This window comes from Stenella coeruleoalba (assembly GCF_951394435.1).
Source record: "Stenella coeruleoalba genome assembly, chromosome: 3".
NCBI classification, from domain to species: domain Eukaryota; kingdom Metazoa; phylum Chordata; class Mammalia; order Artiodactyla; family Delphinidae; genus Stenella; species Stenella coeruleoalba.
In genome coordinates, this window is record NC_137148.1 from 151,258,981 (window position 1) to 151,275,522 (window position 16,542).

Genomic DNA, 16,542 nt, shown 5'->3' on the forward strand with positions numbered 1-16,542 from the left:
TTACCCTATGACTTCCCTGTGGCTTCTTCTGCTCACCTATTAAAAAGGAGGATAATAAGACTGCTGTGGTGAGTTACATACTAAGTGCTATTTAAGCATTTGCTATAATGATCATGTATACTCGAAGGCAAGGAACTTGCCCCTTGATCGTCTCTGTATTCCTAGTGCTTAAGAATTCCTAGTGCTTTCCTAGTGCATTGTCTTAGGCTAGAGATAGCTCAGTACAGTTCTTCTCACTATAAAGTACTGTTACATTGAAAGTCTTTGCTTGTGTACTAATAATCTATGACATATCTGCTGAGGACAAAGAAAGGAATAGTTTTAAAACTGCAATGGATAACAAAAGATTGTATGATGTAATGCCTTTATTATGTAATTATAAAACTAACAAATGATCATGGTAGAAAATTTGAAAAACTCCTAGACAAAAGAGAGGTCAACAAAATTTGGAGTAACTTTCAGAGTGTAGAGTTGTCCATGAATATTAGTGCTTTCATTTTTTCTAGGACTTTAAGTCGACTGCTTCTTAAGAATGTATTCCTGATATTTTACTTTAATGATGTTTTCATCATGGGGACACACACACACACAGAAATCTGTCAAAAAAAAAAGGCATGTAAATCACTGATGTTTCAGATAGCCACATGAAATAAAGTGAGAAAGGTCAACAAGCTGAAAGAATGTGGAGTAGTATCTCCTTAATTGCTTACATAACTCTGATAATTACCTCTTTGTGGATAAAGTAATTAATGGGGAATCTAATTTAAGAAAAAGATATGAACTGCTTGGCTTCTCGAAGCCAAGTATTTCTTTCCACAAAAGGTTACTTTCCACGGCCATTCTTCCTTATTACCCGACAGGGAAAGAGTATTGTATGGCAAAGGATCTTCCTGAAGGAGGGTGCTTCCCACACTGATTGTCATAAGTGACTTCGCGATTACTGTTGCTGTATTACCAAAATCTTAAACTAGGATATTTTTGACAAATTTGGCCCTTAGTTAATTTTTAGAGCTACAAACTGTCAGATGGCTCTGAAATAACAATTGTCTGGCTATTCTTCAGGGTGATCACAATATGGAAATGATCTTGAGGTATCACTAAAAAGCAGGAAGGTGTGAGTCTTCCTTTGGTTCCAGAGTGAAATGGGAGTTGGAGTTGGAGTTGGAAAAGAGGCCCACAACCAAGTGATAGAGAAGGAAATGTGAGGTCATTGGTGAAAAACCAGGTTGAAGTTAAGGTGAAGAGGCATGAGGAAATGGGCAACTGTTCCAGTATTACAAAGATCATCAAGAAGCATATCCATGAATGTGGTTTGTATTGCAATCTGCTGAAAAAGAGACAAATATCCTGGCCTGGCCTTCATGGAGATTATATTTTATTGATTCTGATAATAGATTATTGTTGAAAAGGGCCTCCTATAAATTATAACCATGCAAAGGCAGCAAGATAATTTTTTTTCTTTATGTATGTGTTTCTCATTCCTACTCACTTCTATCTTAGGGGAAGAGAAAATCACAAAAAGCAAAAATGTCAATTCTCAGCTATTCATTTTCAATATAATTTTTTTTCCAAATTCCAGTGGAGGCAATAGGTTAACTGTTAAGATTTGTAAGCCTCAAAAAGCTAGATTTTTACAAAGTGTAGCCAAATTTTATTCTATAAATAATAGCTTTGCAAATAATATATGGTGATGCAAAGTTGGAAAAAGCTGGTTTTTCTTCCGTGAATGGCTTCACTGTGCTGGGAGAAGAGGCACAGAAGAAATCAACGTAATTAAACGTGGGGTGAGTTTTCCTGATAGGGGACTCTAGTGCTTTAAAATAGACTAGATAATCCTAAGGATAATCTTAGGGTAGAACAGACCAATGCCTCATTTCCAATCTGGTACCCTGGAAGAAAACAGTGTATTTTCTTTAAGGTCTTGAGAGGTTTTTCTTCTGCTTTGTTTTGGTTTTGGTTCATTTTGTAATCAACCTTATTAAGGTATCATTTACATACAATAAAATGCAGACATTTTTAGTCAACGGCTCAGTGACTTTTAATTAATGTATACATTTGTATAACTAGCACCCCCATAAAGATAGATAACAATTCTAAAACCCTAGAAAGTTTCCTCCTAGGCTTTTGCAAAAGTATCCCCATCTCCCACCCCAAGGCCACCACGGATCTGTTTTTTATCTTTAGAGATGACTTTTGCCCAGTTTACAATTTCATGTAAGTTGAATAATACAGTAGGTGCCCTTCTGATCTGGCTTCACTTGCTCAGCATATGGTTTTTGAGATTCATTCATGTTGGGATGTTTTAAACCAGGACTTTAGCCTGGGTGGCTGATGTTGTCTGAAGGCACCTATAGGTACATCTGAGTCTCTGGCATTGTCACTGTCTGTTCTTGGCTCAGTATTTTCAACTTTATAAGAAGCACAAGGTTGAAGTAAGGAAGATCATTGTCAGTATAATGGAGGTGAAGTGGGTTCTGTTATATAATATTCTCAGCAAAAATTGACCTGCTTGGAATCATTGTGTTGATAATCGACAAGGATACTCCTCCTTCAAAAACCTTGATACTATAAAACTTCTAAAGGACGGTGTCCTAGGACTCTTTTAATTTTCATATTTTGGGAAACATTTCTGGAGAATTCAAATGCTCGCAACCTGAAAGAAACAATTATTCACCTGAAAGCTGACTCTGCTAAAGTTGAGTTGTCCGACCTTTACATGCTGATAGAACCCAAACAGTCTTGCAAAACAATGCTCTCTTGTTGGATATAAGCATATAGATTGTTTAAGATGGACGTGTATATGCAGTAAAGTGAAAAAGCAAAGAATCTTTGAGTTTCCCTTGCTGGATTTTTTTATTTTTTCATTTAAGTTTCTATAGCATATGCTAATAATTCAGGGAAACCTCAGGTTAGTTTTACATATAATATCCTGACAGGTATGTAGAACTCGTATCAATTGCCCTAAAGAGCTTACCTAGCGTAGATGCATATGAATGCATTTAATAATTGCTTTATTGGCAGCAGTGCCAACCTACACAGTCTGTTTGGTTTTATATCATTCTCATTACTTGCTGTTTACCACTGTATACATTGCTAATGGTGTGGTTTCTATGGCTTGTGAATTTCACGGCCAAATAATATGTAATTTATTGCACACTTCAGTGTAGAAGATGGAGACTCCATAACTTTTCGTGTGCTCTTTGCCCCTTTGGAATGTATTACACTGAGATCAGGCAAAGTAATAAATTTATTTCAAATGTGCGTGATAGCTAAACATCAATTAGGACTGATGGGCAATATTTCTGCTTCCAGCAACGTAACGGTTTTTAAAGACTAAGCCATTGAACGTGGAGTCACTGAACATGGGACTCAGTTCACTGGGATCCTTCTTAGAAAACTAAAGGAAAACTTGGATTGGATTTGTGTGGCTTATTCAAGTAGTAACTAATCACCTACATCTTGGTGAACTTAATTTGTCACAATTGTTTGGTATTTTATTAACTCTCTTCCCCTTCTTCCCCGACTCTCGCGAGAACGGATCATGAGTATCTTAAAACATACTAAGTCGTCTTCCATCCCTGTTAATCTAACTACAAAAGCACACTTTCCTTATCCAATGTAACTTACTGTCTTTTAGAGTGGCTGGGGTTTTAATTCTCTACAAAATTAAAACCAGCAAAGAGAAACATTTTCAAGGAGCCACCACATTGTAGAGCTTTAGAAAGAAGACTTTAGAATTAAGGGCAACTATATCATTTTATAGCTAAAGCACCTGAGGCCTAAAGTAGGAAGGTAACCATCGAGGTCAGGGAAAGGGGTTGAAGATCAGGTTTCCAGAAAGAGTCTAGAGGGACTCAATCTGAGCAGGTCAAAAACTGAAAGGAGGCCACGAATGTTCTGGGAAGGCTGGCATCTGGCCTCCAGTGTGGGATTCAGATGGGGAGTGGGTCCTGGGGGAACTGAGCTTCTGCAGTAGGCAGAGAAGTCCACCTCCTCTCCGGAAAGTACCACTGACATCAGGGAGTTGAGAGGAAAGAGCAGAATTCCAGTCCACCTGAGAAAGCAGGCCAGTCTGATTAACTCTGAATTTAGGCTTATTTCAGATACTTCTTGAGAAAGAACTTGGACAAGAGCAAGTCCCACGCAGCCTCTTTTAAATCCATGCCCAGTATTTTCTGGTGGAGCTGCTTAAACCCTCCAAGTGACTCCAGTATTTTAATTTCACTCTGTATTTAATTCCGACAGTTCTATGATTGATTCTTTAATGGGCAAATAAGGAGGGTCACAAAAGAGTGTGAATGTATTTTACAGGATGAGGATGGGCGGAGTGGAGCAGTCTGGAACAGGACACCAATAAAAACGGATCTTGGTAAAGAAGAACGTCTATTAGAAATGGAGAGGAATGCGCAAGGAAATTAGTGCCTGACACCACGCCCTTCTCTCTGCATGTTTAGAAGCTAGTTTCTAATTTTATTTTCGTAGGAGCTGTCCCTGTGATGAATTCTCTTTTACCTCCACACCATTTACCACATGGACATATTGTGAAGTTTGTGTGAGAGAAAGCAAGTATTAGAATTTGTCTTGCAAGGAGCTATAAACACTTCCTGGAACAATCTAGGGTAGAAGGAAAAGGAAAGGAAGGTGGAAACAAAGCAGAAAGACAGCTAATGATGCTGGAGTCTCTCGCTGGGATTTGTGGTGTCTCTTTTTGAAACTAAGTACAGAAAGTCAGAACTTGACTGATTGTTTCCTGATCACGGTTTGTTTTCAGTTTTGCTTTTTTCTTGCTCTCTCATCAGTTATTCCAGCCATTGCTATGTCATTTTCAGTTTCAGTAAGCATGCCTGTCTTGTTTCCATTTGCATTATTCATGCAAATGTTGATTGAACTGATGACCCCGAGTTATCAAGGAAACATTAGATACACCAGTAGATACATTTCTTAATTTTAGAAAAACATTACCGAGTGAAGGTTAAAATAACTCCTCTTCAATTTGTCATTTTAAAAAAACTTCTCCTAACATACAATACCTCATTGCCTAACAATGCCAGATAAATGAAGAATTCCTATGTATTCATGAATGCAGGCTAGTCTGTATATTTTTTGGCAGGTATGACCGTTACCGAGGGTAACGGCCTGGTTTGCCGGCCATGTCCTGTCTCCTAGATAGTTGTAGTTTCTGTTGTCTTTCAGTTGGTCCATTGGATATCAGAGGTGAATTTATAAAACTATACTTCCCTTTACACTTAGTTTTTTGTTTTGTTTTGTTTTACTTGAAGTATAGTTGATTGACAATGTTGTGTTTCAGGTGTACAGCCAAGTGATTCCGATATATGTATTTCTTCTTCAGATCCTTTTCCATTATAGGTTATTACAAGGTATTGAATATAGTTGCCTGTGCTATACAGCAGGACCTCGTAGTTATCTACTTTATACATAGTATACACTTACTTTGTGTGATCCACGCTGGTCAGACCACATGATTATTTTCACTTCTGATATAATTTTTTCAGGTCCAACCTCAAATCTTTGATAAGAAGATATTTTTTAGCATGTGTGTGCTCTAAATCCAACAGTAGTTATTAGAGATATGGTTTTGCATTAGGTATTCTTCACTTTTTTGTTCTCGGCCAACCAACTGAAAACTAGCATTTATTTTCTGGTTGGTTTGCTAGATGTTTATGACTATAATAAAAGTCTTAAATTTTGTCTCATATCTTTAAGCACAATCTGAATTAGCAATGGGTATTGTGCTATACATAGGGCCTGTGATATAAATATTGTATCTAATTTCAAAAACATATAGCCTAGAAGGGAACACAGACACATATGCAGCAATTATGGCAACTGCATTTGTTTACTAAGTGAAATAGCACTGAGATGGATAAAGTGCTAGCAAGCCTTGAAGAGGCAAATCAGCTTCAAAAACAGATGCGCAGTTCTTTAAAAATCTTTTTAACATTTTTCCATCTACATGTAGACTATAACTTAGCATAAAAACGGTACGGGTTTTATTTTAAGTAATGTAGCATTTTGACATCCTCATAATGAAATTAAATCCAGAAGGAGGTTTCTCTCCATGATCTCTTGAAATGGTCCTTGATCATCCACAATATTTCCCATCAACACAAAGGTGTTACCAAGGGCAGGAAACTCCAGCATTATTAAAGTTTCATAAAGCAAAGTCAATTTTAAGAATATAATGTCCCCAAACTGATAAAGGTCTTGACAGAAAATTTCAAGGGAAGCATAAATTATTTTTTGTTTGTCAGAGGGCAAAAATATTTAGGTTGAGTTAATGAATGGTAGAGGTTTTGAGTGGAGAGTGTCCTTAAAATATTATGTAGATCTGTACTGTCAACAGATGCTAGCCACATGGCATTATTTATATTTAAACAAATTTAAAAATAAGATTAAAAATTCAGTTCCTCAGTTGCATTTGCCATATTTCAAAGATGTTTATTAGCTCCATGTAGCTATTGAATACTGCATTGCATGGTACAGATATAGAATATTTTCATTATCACCAAAAATTCTATTGAGCAATACTAAAATTATACCCAGATATGCACAGAGAAGGCAACCAAGTCTCAAGGAAATAATATAACTTCCCCAAGATCACACAGCTGTGTTTTTAAAGAAAAAGAAAACGACACAAAGGAAATAGTAACAGAGGCATTAACGAAACCCAGTAAGTTTCTGGAGCAGTCAAAGTAGGGTTTAAAAGTGCATACTTAGCTGTTAGCAGGGTTGAAGCTCTTGATGGTTGGTAAGAGCTACCTGCCTGAATTTGGACATTAGCATTTTATGCAATGAATTAAAAGCAAAAAATCCTTTCAGCGAATGGCTGCCAGCTCCATAGTTTTAGCCACTGCCGTGCTTCCAGGTTATGTTTATCATTTTCATGTACAGGGCACCACTGTGAAATGTGACAGTTTATCTGACCCCAGAGAAATCAAGAAATCTTGTGGGGGTTATGGCTATATTTGAAAAGGTTGATTTTTAAATGCATCATGCAGACTGGCCCTGTTGTAAAAGCGATTCCTGCCATCAAATAATCAAAATGTAAACTCTCTTCTTACCTTGCAAAAGTCAAAGATAGTCCCTGCATCTTTATTATTTCGTTGAAATCCAAATATTGTTTTTCCATTCTCTAACTTGTTTTCCTCACAGTGTTATCAACTATTGCCAAGGAAGGAAAGGTTAGATTTATCAGTCAAAGTTTGCTAAAGGCCCCCTAGGTAACTGAACCCTCAGGAGAAACAATCATCATGTATTCTTTTTCTGTTGTTTCAGTATCTTCGTAAAGAGTCATTTCAATATGTTTGGTTCTGTAGCAGAGGTTCTGTGAAGTGCTTATCTTCCTCTGAGGTCCAGAAAGCCTGCGAGTCTGTGGGTAAAGATGGGTAAGGAGAGAGAGGGAAGGAGGCTAGATAGAGGCTCAGTGCTGAGATAAGGACAGTGTTCTAAAGCCTCCTGCGGGTGAGGCTGGGGTGCACAAACACCCACGACTAATCTAGACAGAAACTGAATAATCAAGGGGACGACCAGTGTGAAGTCATGTGGTCACCTCTCCCTCTAGAAATAAATATTGCCCTCAGTAAGTCTTCCCCCTGCCCCAGAAGAGCATTAGGAAGGTCTGGAGAGGGGGATTATTGGCAGAAATGGAAAAAGCAGGTTGAAGGGATTAGCCTGGAGCAGAGAGCCCAAGAAACCCAAGCCAGTAGATGGAAGGCAGACTTTTCCTGGAAGTCTCCAAGCCCAAGTCAAGTTCTGGGACCACCAAGTACAAGTCAAAGAGTGCTCATTTAACCCCTTTGGGCCCCCACGGGAGAATCCTTCAAGAATCCTTCATGTCCTGCTGGTTTGCAGCGAGTGGCTCACAGCTTCAAGGCCTCCTCTGCCAGATGGAGAACTATTTCAAACATCCTGCCTCTATTTTGTACTCTAGCAATGCAGACCGGAAACCTGACCCCATTTTCAGGTTCTAAAGAGAAATTCTAAGTACCTGAAAGACTGAGGAACATGGTGGCTTTTATTTAAGATGTGGAGATACAGAGCACATACCTGGACTTGGGCATGCAGCAGCACCGAATTGCACCAAGAGTTCCCTTTATTTTCTCTCGCATCTCTGTTCCTCCTTTTTTCTCTGCTGGATTAGCCATGGGGACTCCAAGTTCTTCATTGTGTGGTCCTGGTACCAAGATTCTCCTGGGAATTATAAAGCTATTCACCTGCTACATCGAGCACTTCTTATTTTTTCCCCAGCAACGTAAGTCATCCTTAAGAAGGGTCAGGGTGCTAGCTCTTAAATATATTTTAGTCATCCCTTTGTACATTAAATTCTCTTTCTTGGAGACTGCTCCTGACATGGTGTTCACCGTGCTCTCAGCTGGCCTCCTGAAGTTCTGCCCTGCCTTCCCCACCAGGTACAGTTCAGGAGCTGCCTACCTCAGGGTGATAGGTTATCTTCTAGTTGCTTTATTCCTTTCCCTTTTACATTTAGAGAGTATAATTGGAATACATAAACTTCTCTATGACCACAGCTTTATTTGCAACCCACAGGTTTTGTTATGGCATGTTTTCATTATCATTCAATTAATAAAATTCTAATTCCCATTGCAACTTTATCTTTGACCTACATAATGATCAGACGTATGTCTTTAATATCCAACTATTTGCTAAAATATTGGTTATATAGTTTTAAATTTCTTGCTTATTCAGAGTCTTGTTTTATAACCAGAATATAGTCAATTTTATAAATGTGCCATGTGCACCTAAAAATTTCTGCGGGATATATATATTCCATCATGGTTGGTGCAGTGTTTTATATAAATTTAGGCCAAAGTTTTAATGATGGTATTCAGATCTTCTATAATCTGCTGATTTATTGTTGTGGTTCTATGTTACTGATCTAGGTAATTCAGATTTTTCTATTTCTACTTAGATTTTTGGAATTTCCCTTCATATATTGCATTGAAGTTTAGATTTATAATATATTCCTTGTAAAGTAACAGTGGGTTTTATTATCCTGCATTATTGCCAGTGATACTTTTTGCTTTCAAATCTATGTTAACATTAAAAAATCTTCTTCAATTTTACTTATTGTTGTTATGACATAATTGTTGAATCCTTTCATTTTCAATCTGACTCTTGTCTCTTGTAGGTGGCATAGAATTAGGTTTTTTGTTTGTTTCAATAATCCTTGTCATTTGAGTATTTACAGTTAATGTATTTTCTTACAGATCGTTTACTCCTTGTTTACTATTTGTCCCACCTTGTTATGTTCCTTTTGCTCTTCTTTCTTCCTTTGAGATTTCTTCAAATTCCGTTTTGCCTTGTATTAGCTTGTTATTTTTATATAAGTAGCAGTTACACATGTACCATGACTTATTAGCTGTTTTACTGCTTCTCAGGCAATGCTGAAATCTTACATTTCTTTTACTATATTTTCCTCTTCCATTTGTTTTAATGCATTCTAATTTTTGATATATTTTATTATTACCCTTTTGTGTTGTTAGATTTTATTTAGGTTTATCCACTTATTTATCCTTTCTGTTATACATAATTCTTTATAAAGTCCTTATTTTCATCTGTGATAATCTTCCTTCTGCCTGCAGGTCTCCCTTTATAATTTAATTCAGTCAGTTCTGATGAGAAAATATTTTCTAAATTTTGTTTGTCTGCAAATTTCCTTATTGCATCTCTCCTTCCAAACAACAATTTCTCTGCCTCTAGAATTCCCAATGGGCAGCTCTTTTCTTTAGCACTTAAAAATGTTATTCCATTATTTTCTAGTATCCATTCAGTTTCGCTGAGAAGTAAACTGTAATCTTAATCCTATTGTTCCTTTGAAAGTAATCTCTCTCTTTTTCGTTGGGCTGCTTTTAAGATGTCATGTTTTTCTTTGCTGTTCATGAATTGTACTGTGGTGATCTTAGGTGTGGTTTTCTTTGTATTTGTTCTTGTTGCTTTTTTTTTAGTGCTTGTTGAATTTAAGGCTCCATATATTCCTTTTAGTTTTAGAGAACTCTCAGCTGTTAATATTTCTGAAATATTGTTTTCATCCCAATCTCTCTCTCCTTTTTTCTTTGGACTCCAGTTTACACATATGATAAAAATGTTTACTGTGGCCCATATGTCTCAAATGCGCTTATGTGTACTTTTTATTCTTTTCGTTTCCCGTGCTTTAGTCTTTATATTGTTACTACTCTATCTTCCAGTTCACTTACCTCTCTTTACCTGTGTCCAATCCACTACCGAGTTTTAAATTTCGTATAATTTTTAACTCTATCAGTTCAACTTCAATCAGTTTCTAGTTTCTAGTTGTCAAGTTAAATTCTTCACCTTGTCATCTATTTTCTTGACCTTGATAATATTTACCAAAATATGTATGAAATTTAATGTTTAGGTCATCTATGATTCTGATTCTGTTTTGTTTTTTATTCTAATTCTCCTTTTCTTGGTAGTCTTGGTGGTTCTTCAGTGAATACCAGACTTGGGATATGACAAGTTGTAGAGAATCTGAATGACATTACAGTTGCCCTTTGGACAACCTGGGTTTGAACTGCACAGATCCACTTATACATGGATTTTTTTTTCAATAAGTAATACAGTACTACATGAGCTGTGGTTGGTTGAATCCTCAGATTCAGAACCACAGATAAGAAGGGCCGACCATAAAGTTGTATGTGGATATTTGACTGCACAGGGAATCAGCGGCTCTAAATACTACATTGTTCCAGGGTCAACTGTATTTCTTGAGGAGAGAATTTCCTATTCTTAGGTAGGGGAAGATCACCTCAGTCACCTGGACCAACTTCATACTCATTTTCCTTCTTTGTAAGGTTCAATGTAGATGTTGCATCAACCTTCCTAACACACAGACACACAGACACACAGACAGACAGACAGACACACACACACACACACACACATATGTAGAGACTTCCAGTGTCCTAATTCGTATCATTAGTTTTCCATTGGGCCACAAATCTTTCATAGGTTCTGAACCCCAATTTTGTCTCTTCAGCATTATGAGCCAACTAAGTCTTTGCTTTGACTTCAGTTAGCTTTTGTTTGACTTCTTAGCATCTTGTCTTGTCTACCTTTTATACATGGAAAATACTGCAAGGGAACACTGTTGCTGAATGCAGCTCCGTTCTCTGAATCTTTACTCTCTCTGTGATTTTGGTCCTTAAAATTCTAGCTGCCTTGTTATTTCTCACTTCCAACTCTGGTTTCCTTAGTCCTATGACATTGTCCTAAGATCTACTGGCTTTTCTACCTCTTAGTAGCCACATTTGGTTTCTCAGACTTTTGCTCTTCATCAGTAGTTTCTAAATGACTGGGCTAGAAACGCATGTGCAGAATATTGTTCTCACTTCAGTGAGTTTCTTTCTCTATTTTACTTTTCTAGGTCATGGCTACCTCAGTAGCTTTCTAACGCTCACAGTCAAATGTTGCTTATGATTTATCTGGCCTTTCTAGTGTGTTTTTCTAAGGTAAACTGATATAGTTGGAAACAGAAGTTCGTACCCACCATTTAAAAAATTCTGTTTTGTCTTTCTATGAATTCTCTTTGTCCCATCTTCTGTCACTTTTTCCTACCCAAAATTCCCATTCTCACAGATTATTTTAAGATTAAAAATTATTAAGCTAATACGTTAATTTTGAAAGGAATTAATTTTGCTTTGAACAAGAACATAGATTGGTGAATGGAATATGGAAGATTCCTTAAGACCTTTTTCATCTCTAAGAGTAGTATCCAACCATCGGTACCATCATAAGTTTGTCAACTATGGAAGAAAGCAGTCTTTATAAAATCAGCATTTTTTTTCTTATTTTTTTTATTTTTTTGGGTGTCACCAGGACTTGCCTTAGACCACAACTCCTGGCAACACCAAATATAAATGAACCCTGTTACCCATGGGCGTTTACTTGGCTCTGCCACCCTAAGATTGGCCTCCTGGCTCCTTAACCCCAGGGGACTCTAAGCCCTGGGCCACATTCTTGAACCCAAGCCCTGCTCCTCTGTCAGTGGGCAGAATAGTCCTGATACCCCCTGGGACCAGGGACTGGGCACATGGCCCACATCTGCCACCACACGGGTCAGGGCGAGAGGGAAGAGGGACCTTGACATTCTCTTCTGGTTTCCCTCTGGGGCTTGGAGTCAGATCCAGGCAAAGACCCCACCCTTCCGTGTGGAGCTCCTGGCCCCTCATTTGCAGCGCCCAAAACCTGCATCTGGGGAACCCCTCATTTTGCTCCTTTCTTTGGCTGAGGGTGCTCAGGAAGGAAGCACTGCTGAGACCCAGAATCCCAGGCCAGAAGATGCCCAACAAAGTAGGCTAGGCCAGCCCCAGGACATGATACCGCAACTCCCTCCTAAACAAGACTGAACTCATCACACAGATGGGGAAACTGAGGTCGAAGAGGGCAACGGCTTACTGGCGGAGCCTGGAGCAGAGTCTCTAATGGATACATTCCATGTTACCACCAAAACATGGGATTTCTAGAGTGCAGCTCAGCCCGTGCTGACCCCCCCCTCTTAGCCTGGCCACCAAGGTCTCGCCTCCATAATCCCATCCCACGACACCCCCTTCCTGTGTCCCGCACAACAGCCGGATTAGACCCCTTGCCCTCAGGCTGTCGTTCACAGGGCTCCTTCTCCCCGAAGCTCCTTCTCCCACCTCTGCCTGCCCAAGTTCAACCAGCCTCTTTAGGGTCCGGCTCAATGCCAGCTCCTTCGTGAGCCACCCAGAGCCCTCATGCTCCTCTAACCTTCCGAGGTGCTTTGCCTCCACCCGCACACCCCGCACTCTGTTGTCCATGTGAGCTGTGGTTACGGTGTGTGAGCTTCCTGAAGCCGCAGACCACCTCCCCTCTGGGCCCCAGCACCTGGCGCAGTACCCAGCACTCAGTAGGTGCTCAGTAAAATCTCCTCCTCATCTGATGCCCTGCCATGTCCTACCAATAACTGACAATAATGGCTATTGTTTATCGAGCATATACCATAAGCCCGGCTCTGGTACTGTCTCCCATCCTCATGTGATGGACCCAGGTCACAGAGGTTGTGTGACTTTCCTGAGGTCACAGCTCTGGAACTGGAACCCCACTGGTTCTTGTGCCTAAATGAGTCTCCTTTCCTTCCCACTCACCTCTTCTAGGTCAGACCACCATCATTTCCTCACCCTGTCCTGTCACTAAAGACTTCTCATGACTCCTTGTGGCCCATTAGACAAAATCTAAACCCCTGAGCATGGCATCTAAACTCTGTGACATCTGGCTTCTTCCCTCTTTGCAGCTTCTCCTCTAGTCTCTGAGCATCACCTCAGTTTCCAGCCTACTGTACCTTGATTTACTTGTAGGCTCTGCACATGCTTTGCCCTCTGCCTAGAACACCCTTCCCCTACTTTTCCTCCTGTGAACTCCTACACAACTCTCAACATCCAAGATCAAGGGTTACCTTCCATTCTAGTCAGATGAGACAAGCAGCAAACGAACTGGACACAAAATTGAGAGCTCTACGAGGGAAGGACCTGTGTCATCATAGTATCCCCAATGCTTAACACATAATCAGTGCTCAGTCAACATTTGTTGAATGAATAAATGAATACTCTCTATATTCTTGTTGACTAAACAGAGAAATGGCAAAAGAATACAAGGCCACAGTATGCATGGCTGGAGGTGGAAGGGAAGACACTGAGGCCAGGAAGGCCAAGGACGTGGTGGAGTACAGTGACAAGTACTTCAGGGGCTGCTCTGCAGCAGAGCCACGCTCTTGGCAGAGGGAGTGTTTGTGAGAGACAGAGGAAGGAAAGTGATGGTGTGAGGGAGGCTCTGAAAGTATGTGTGTGTGTGCACGCACACGCGCATGTGAGAAGGCGGTGGGGATGTATGCGGGGGAGTGTGCGTGTGTGAGTGTGCTGCATTTGTGAATCAGTCTGTGAGAGCGGTGCTGAGGAAGTATGTGAAGGAGCGCGTGTACGTGGCTTGTGGGTCTGTGGCGGAGAGCCCGTGCGTTCTATTTGTGCATGGGGGTCTGCGTGAGAAGGCGAGGGTGTGGGCCACGAAGGCTGTGCCGGAGGTTGTGCATGTCTGCGGGGTGAGGGGGTGGGGACAGTGATTGAGAAAGACAACAAGGAGGGGACACCTGAGGGGGGTGTGAGGGAGAAACCGTAAGTGTGCGGGCGTGGATGGTGTCGTGAGCACGTGCAGGAGACGGTGTGACCGTGAGTGTGCACGACGCGGAGGGTAAGGTAGGATGTCAGGGCGCTGCTGAGGGTGTGGCTGCATGGCCTCGGCCACGGGCCGGGAGCCAGAGGTGGGGGCTGGCCCTGGGCCCAGGGTGGGGGGCTCTGACCGAGCAGAAGGTTCCTCAGAGTTCTCCCTGGGGCCACGGGTGCCAGATCACCAAGTCCCCAGGTAGAGAGGTCGAGCAGGAGGCCCAGATGTGTGTGTGCGCCTCACATTTTGTCCACAGCAAAACCTCTGGGCATTTATTTGTCTTTGTCTGTGTCCGGGTGTGCACGCCTGTGCTTGTGTGCGTGCTGCCGGCTGTGTGTCTGTGCCTGTCTGTCTCTGTATGTATCTGGGCCTTTGTCTCAGTGTGTGTGGCGGTTGGTCTAGGCTTGCCCACAAGACTGTGTCTGGGGTTGTGTGTGTCTACGTGTATCTGTGCCTGTGGGGCACCGGGCATCCTTGATCTGTGCATGTCTAGGTAGGGCTGCGAGCAGCCCCCTGGACCGCCTGTTTGTATCTCTGTCTGTGTGGTCTTAGTGTGAGTGGGAGAACGTTGTGCTTTGGAGACTGTGGATCTAGATCTAGGTGTATCTTTACACACTGTATCTCGGTGTGTGCTTGTGCATCTGCATGTGAGAGTCTGCCATGCGTTGTAGCATGGAAATGCTTATGTGTGTCTGTGGAAGGTGCCTTTGTGAGACCAAGGATCTCCGTGTGTCTCTGTGCCTCTGTGTGTGTATGTGTGTGTTGGGTGTGAGGGGTTTGTCACAGACTGGTGAGCAAGTTAATCTCAGACTCCGTGACACGTGGAATAAAATCACGCTCCCATAATGGAAGAGAACCAACTCTTCACCCTCTGCCCTGGGGGAGCCAGTGGGGGCCAGGGCCAGACTTAGGCCCCTATGCAGGGCCCCCTGTGGCCTCAGCACCCTACCCCCACCTCTCCTCTGCCACACCAGGCTCATTCTGCCTCCAGAGTGCCCCGGTGCCCACTGCTGGCTGGGCTAGGCTCCAGGACATGTGACGGAGCCTTAGAGGCCTGTCCTGGGCCCCCCAGCCCCACCCACTGCTGAGGAGGGCCCTGCCCCAGATGGGAGGGCAGGTGCAGGAAGGAATCTTTGGGCCCCTCCTCCTCCCGGAGGGGAGAGATGAGCTGCAGGCCCGACCTGGATCTTCCATCTCTCAGCAACAAGATTCCTGGTGAGCAGGCTGCGAGGCTTGGCAGGGCGCCTGCCGGAGACCCGCCCTCACCCGCCAGGACGCCTGGGTCCCCAGGGCCGGGCAGCAGCGGGTTCCCTGGGGAGCTAGGAGGGCCCCAGAACTTCAGGCTACAGCTGCCCGGGACTATGGGAAAGCCAGACCCTTCCAGGCTCCCACCCCCAACCACAGACGGCTCCTCAGGCCCCCAGGCAAACCTCCACCCTTCTTCTGGCCTCTCCCCAGCCTCGGCCTTTGCTTCAGAAAACAGACCAGCCACCCAGCACCACCCACTCCCTACCTGAGCCTCAGCACACACCCAGCCTGAGTTCAAGACCTCACCTCTGGGTTTGAGGGCTCTCAAGGCCAGGACTGTGCTGCTTATCTCAGAATGGGGCTTCTGAGGACAGGGCCATGTGTCCCGCAGCTGTGAAATCCCTCTTGGTCTTAGCACTCCTTCCTGACTGAGCAGTCAGGCACCAGGAGAGGATTTCAAACCCAAGGCTGGGGAAACTGAGGCAGTGAAGCTCTCTGCCCTGCCTACTGTTATGAATCAGAGGCCAAATCCAGTAGTCTAGACACACAAGTTCTTAATTCTGTCCAGCGGCAGTGGCTGCAACTTGTTCTTCCCCATAGGGGGTGCAATTTCGGGGGGGGGGGAGGCATCAGTTGGAGGGAGAGGGGAATGGGCAGGTGGACCCCCCTCAACCCTCAGACTTGGATGAGCAGCCGGAGAGCAGGTTTGGTAAGAGATTAAGGTCGAGGAGAAGAGAACCCAGATGCTCCAAGATTTATGACCCTAATTCTTCTCCCTTAAATTCCCCTCCAAGCCCCCCAGCCCTAGCCTGGTCCCTCCAGGGTCATGCTGTGGCCCCAGGCCAATGTCAAGGCCTTAACCCATCCATCAGTTGTTGCCAGGGAGTTTCCACCCCAATGGGTCCCAAAGGGAGGAGATCAACTGACACTACGGGCCCAGACTGACGGGGAAGGGGCATGGCCCTAAAGAGGTGGCCAACAGCCCCGTGCACCCTCCCAGGATGTAGGGGCTCACAACCTCCAGGGAAGAAGCTAGGCTGGTGGGTGGGGTCCAGGAGGAGGTGA

General features: G+C 42.6%; 2 protein-coding genes across 12 annotated transcripts in view; one reads left to right on the forward strand and one right to left on the reverse strand.

Annotated features, from left to right (window-relative positions):
- The window catches only part of LOC307183208 (uncharacterized protein), a 466,052-nt gene that overhangs the window by 375,399 nt on the left and 74,111 nt on the right, over window positions 1–16,542 (reverse strand). For 4 of the 10 annotated variants that reach the window (XR_013827412.1, XR_013827413.1, XR_013827414.1 and 1 more), the window contains 2 exons: window positions 8,068–8,211; window positions 523–7,390 (listed from right to left, as the gene is read on the reverse strand). The exons of 1 other annotated variant lie outside the window; for it this stretch is intronic. Coding sequence is in view for 5 of the 9 variants with exons in the window: in XM_079915401.1 (XP_079771527.1) it covers window positions 8,114–8,211 (98 nt within the window). In the remaining 4 variants the exon portion in view is untranslated. Of the gene's footprint in view, window positions 1–522; window positions 7,391–8,067; window positions 8,212–16,542 lie in introns of those variants that run through there. 5 more of the 10 variants (XR_013827411.1, XM_079915402.1, XM_079915404.1 and 2 more) reach the window with 2 other exon arrangements.
- Window positions 1–16,542, forward strand: part of LOC307183206 (metabotropic glutamate receptor 7-like) — a 582,198-nt gene that overhangs the window by 254,801 nt on the left and 310,855 nt on the right. The gene's annotated exons all lie outside the window — the stretch shown is intronic.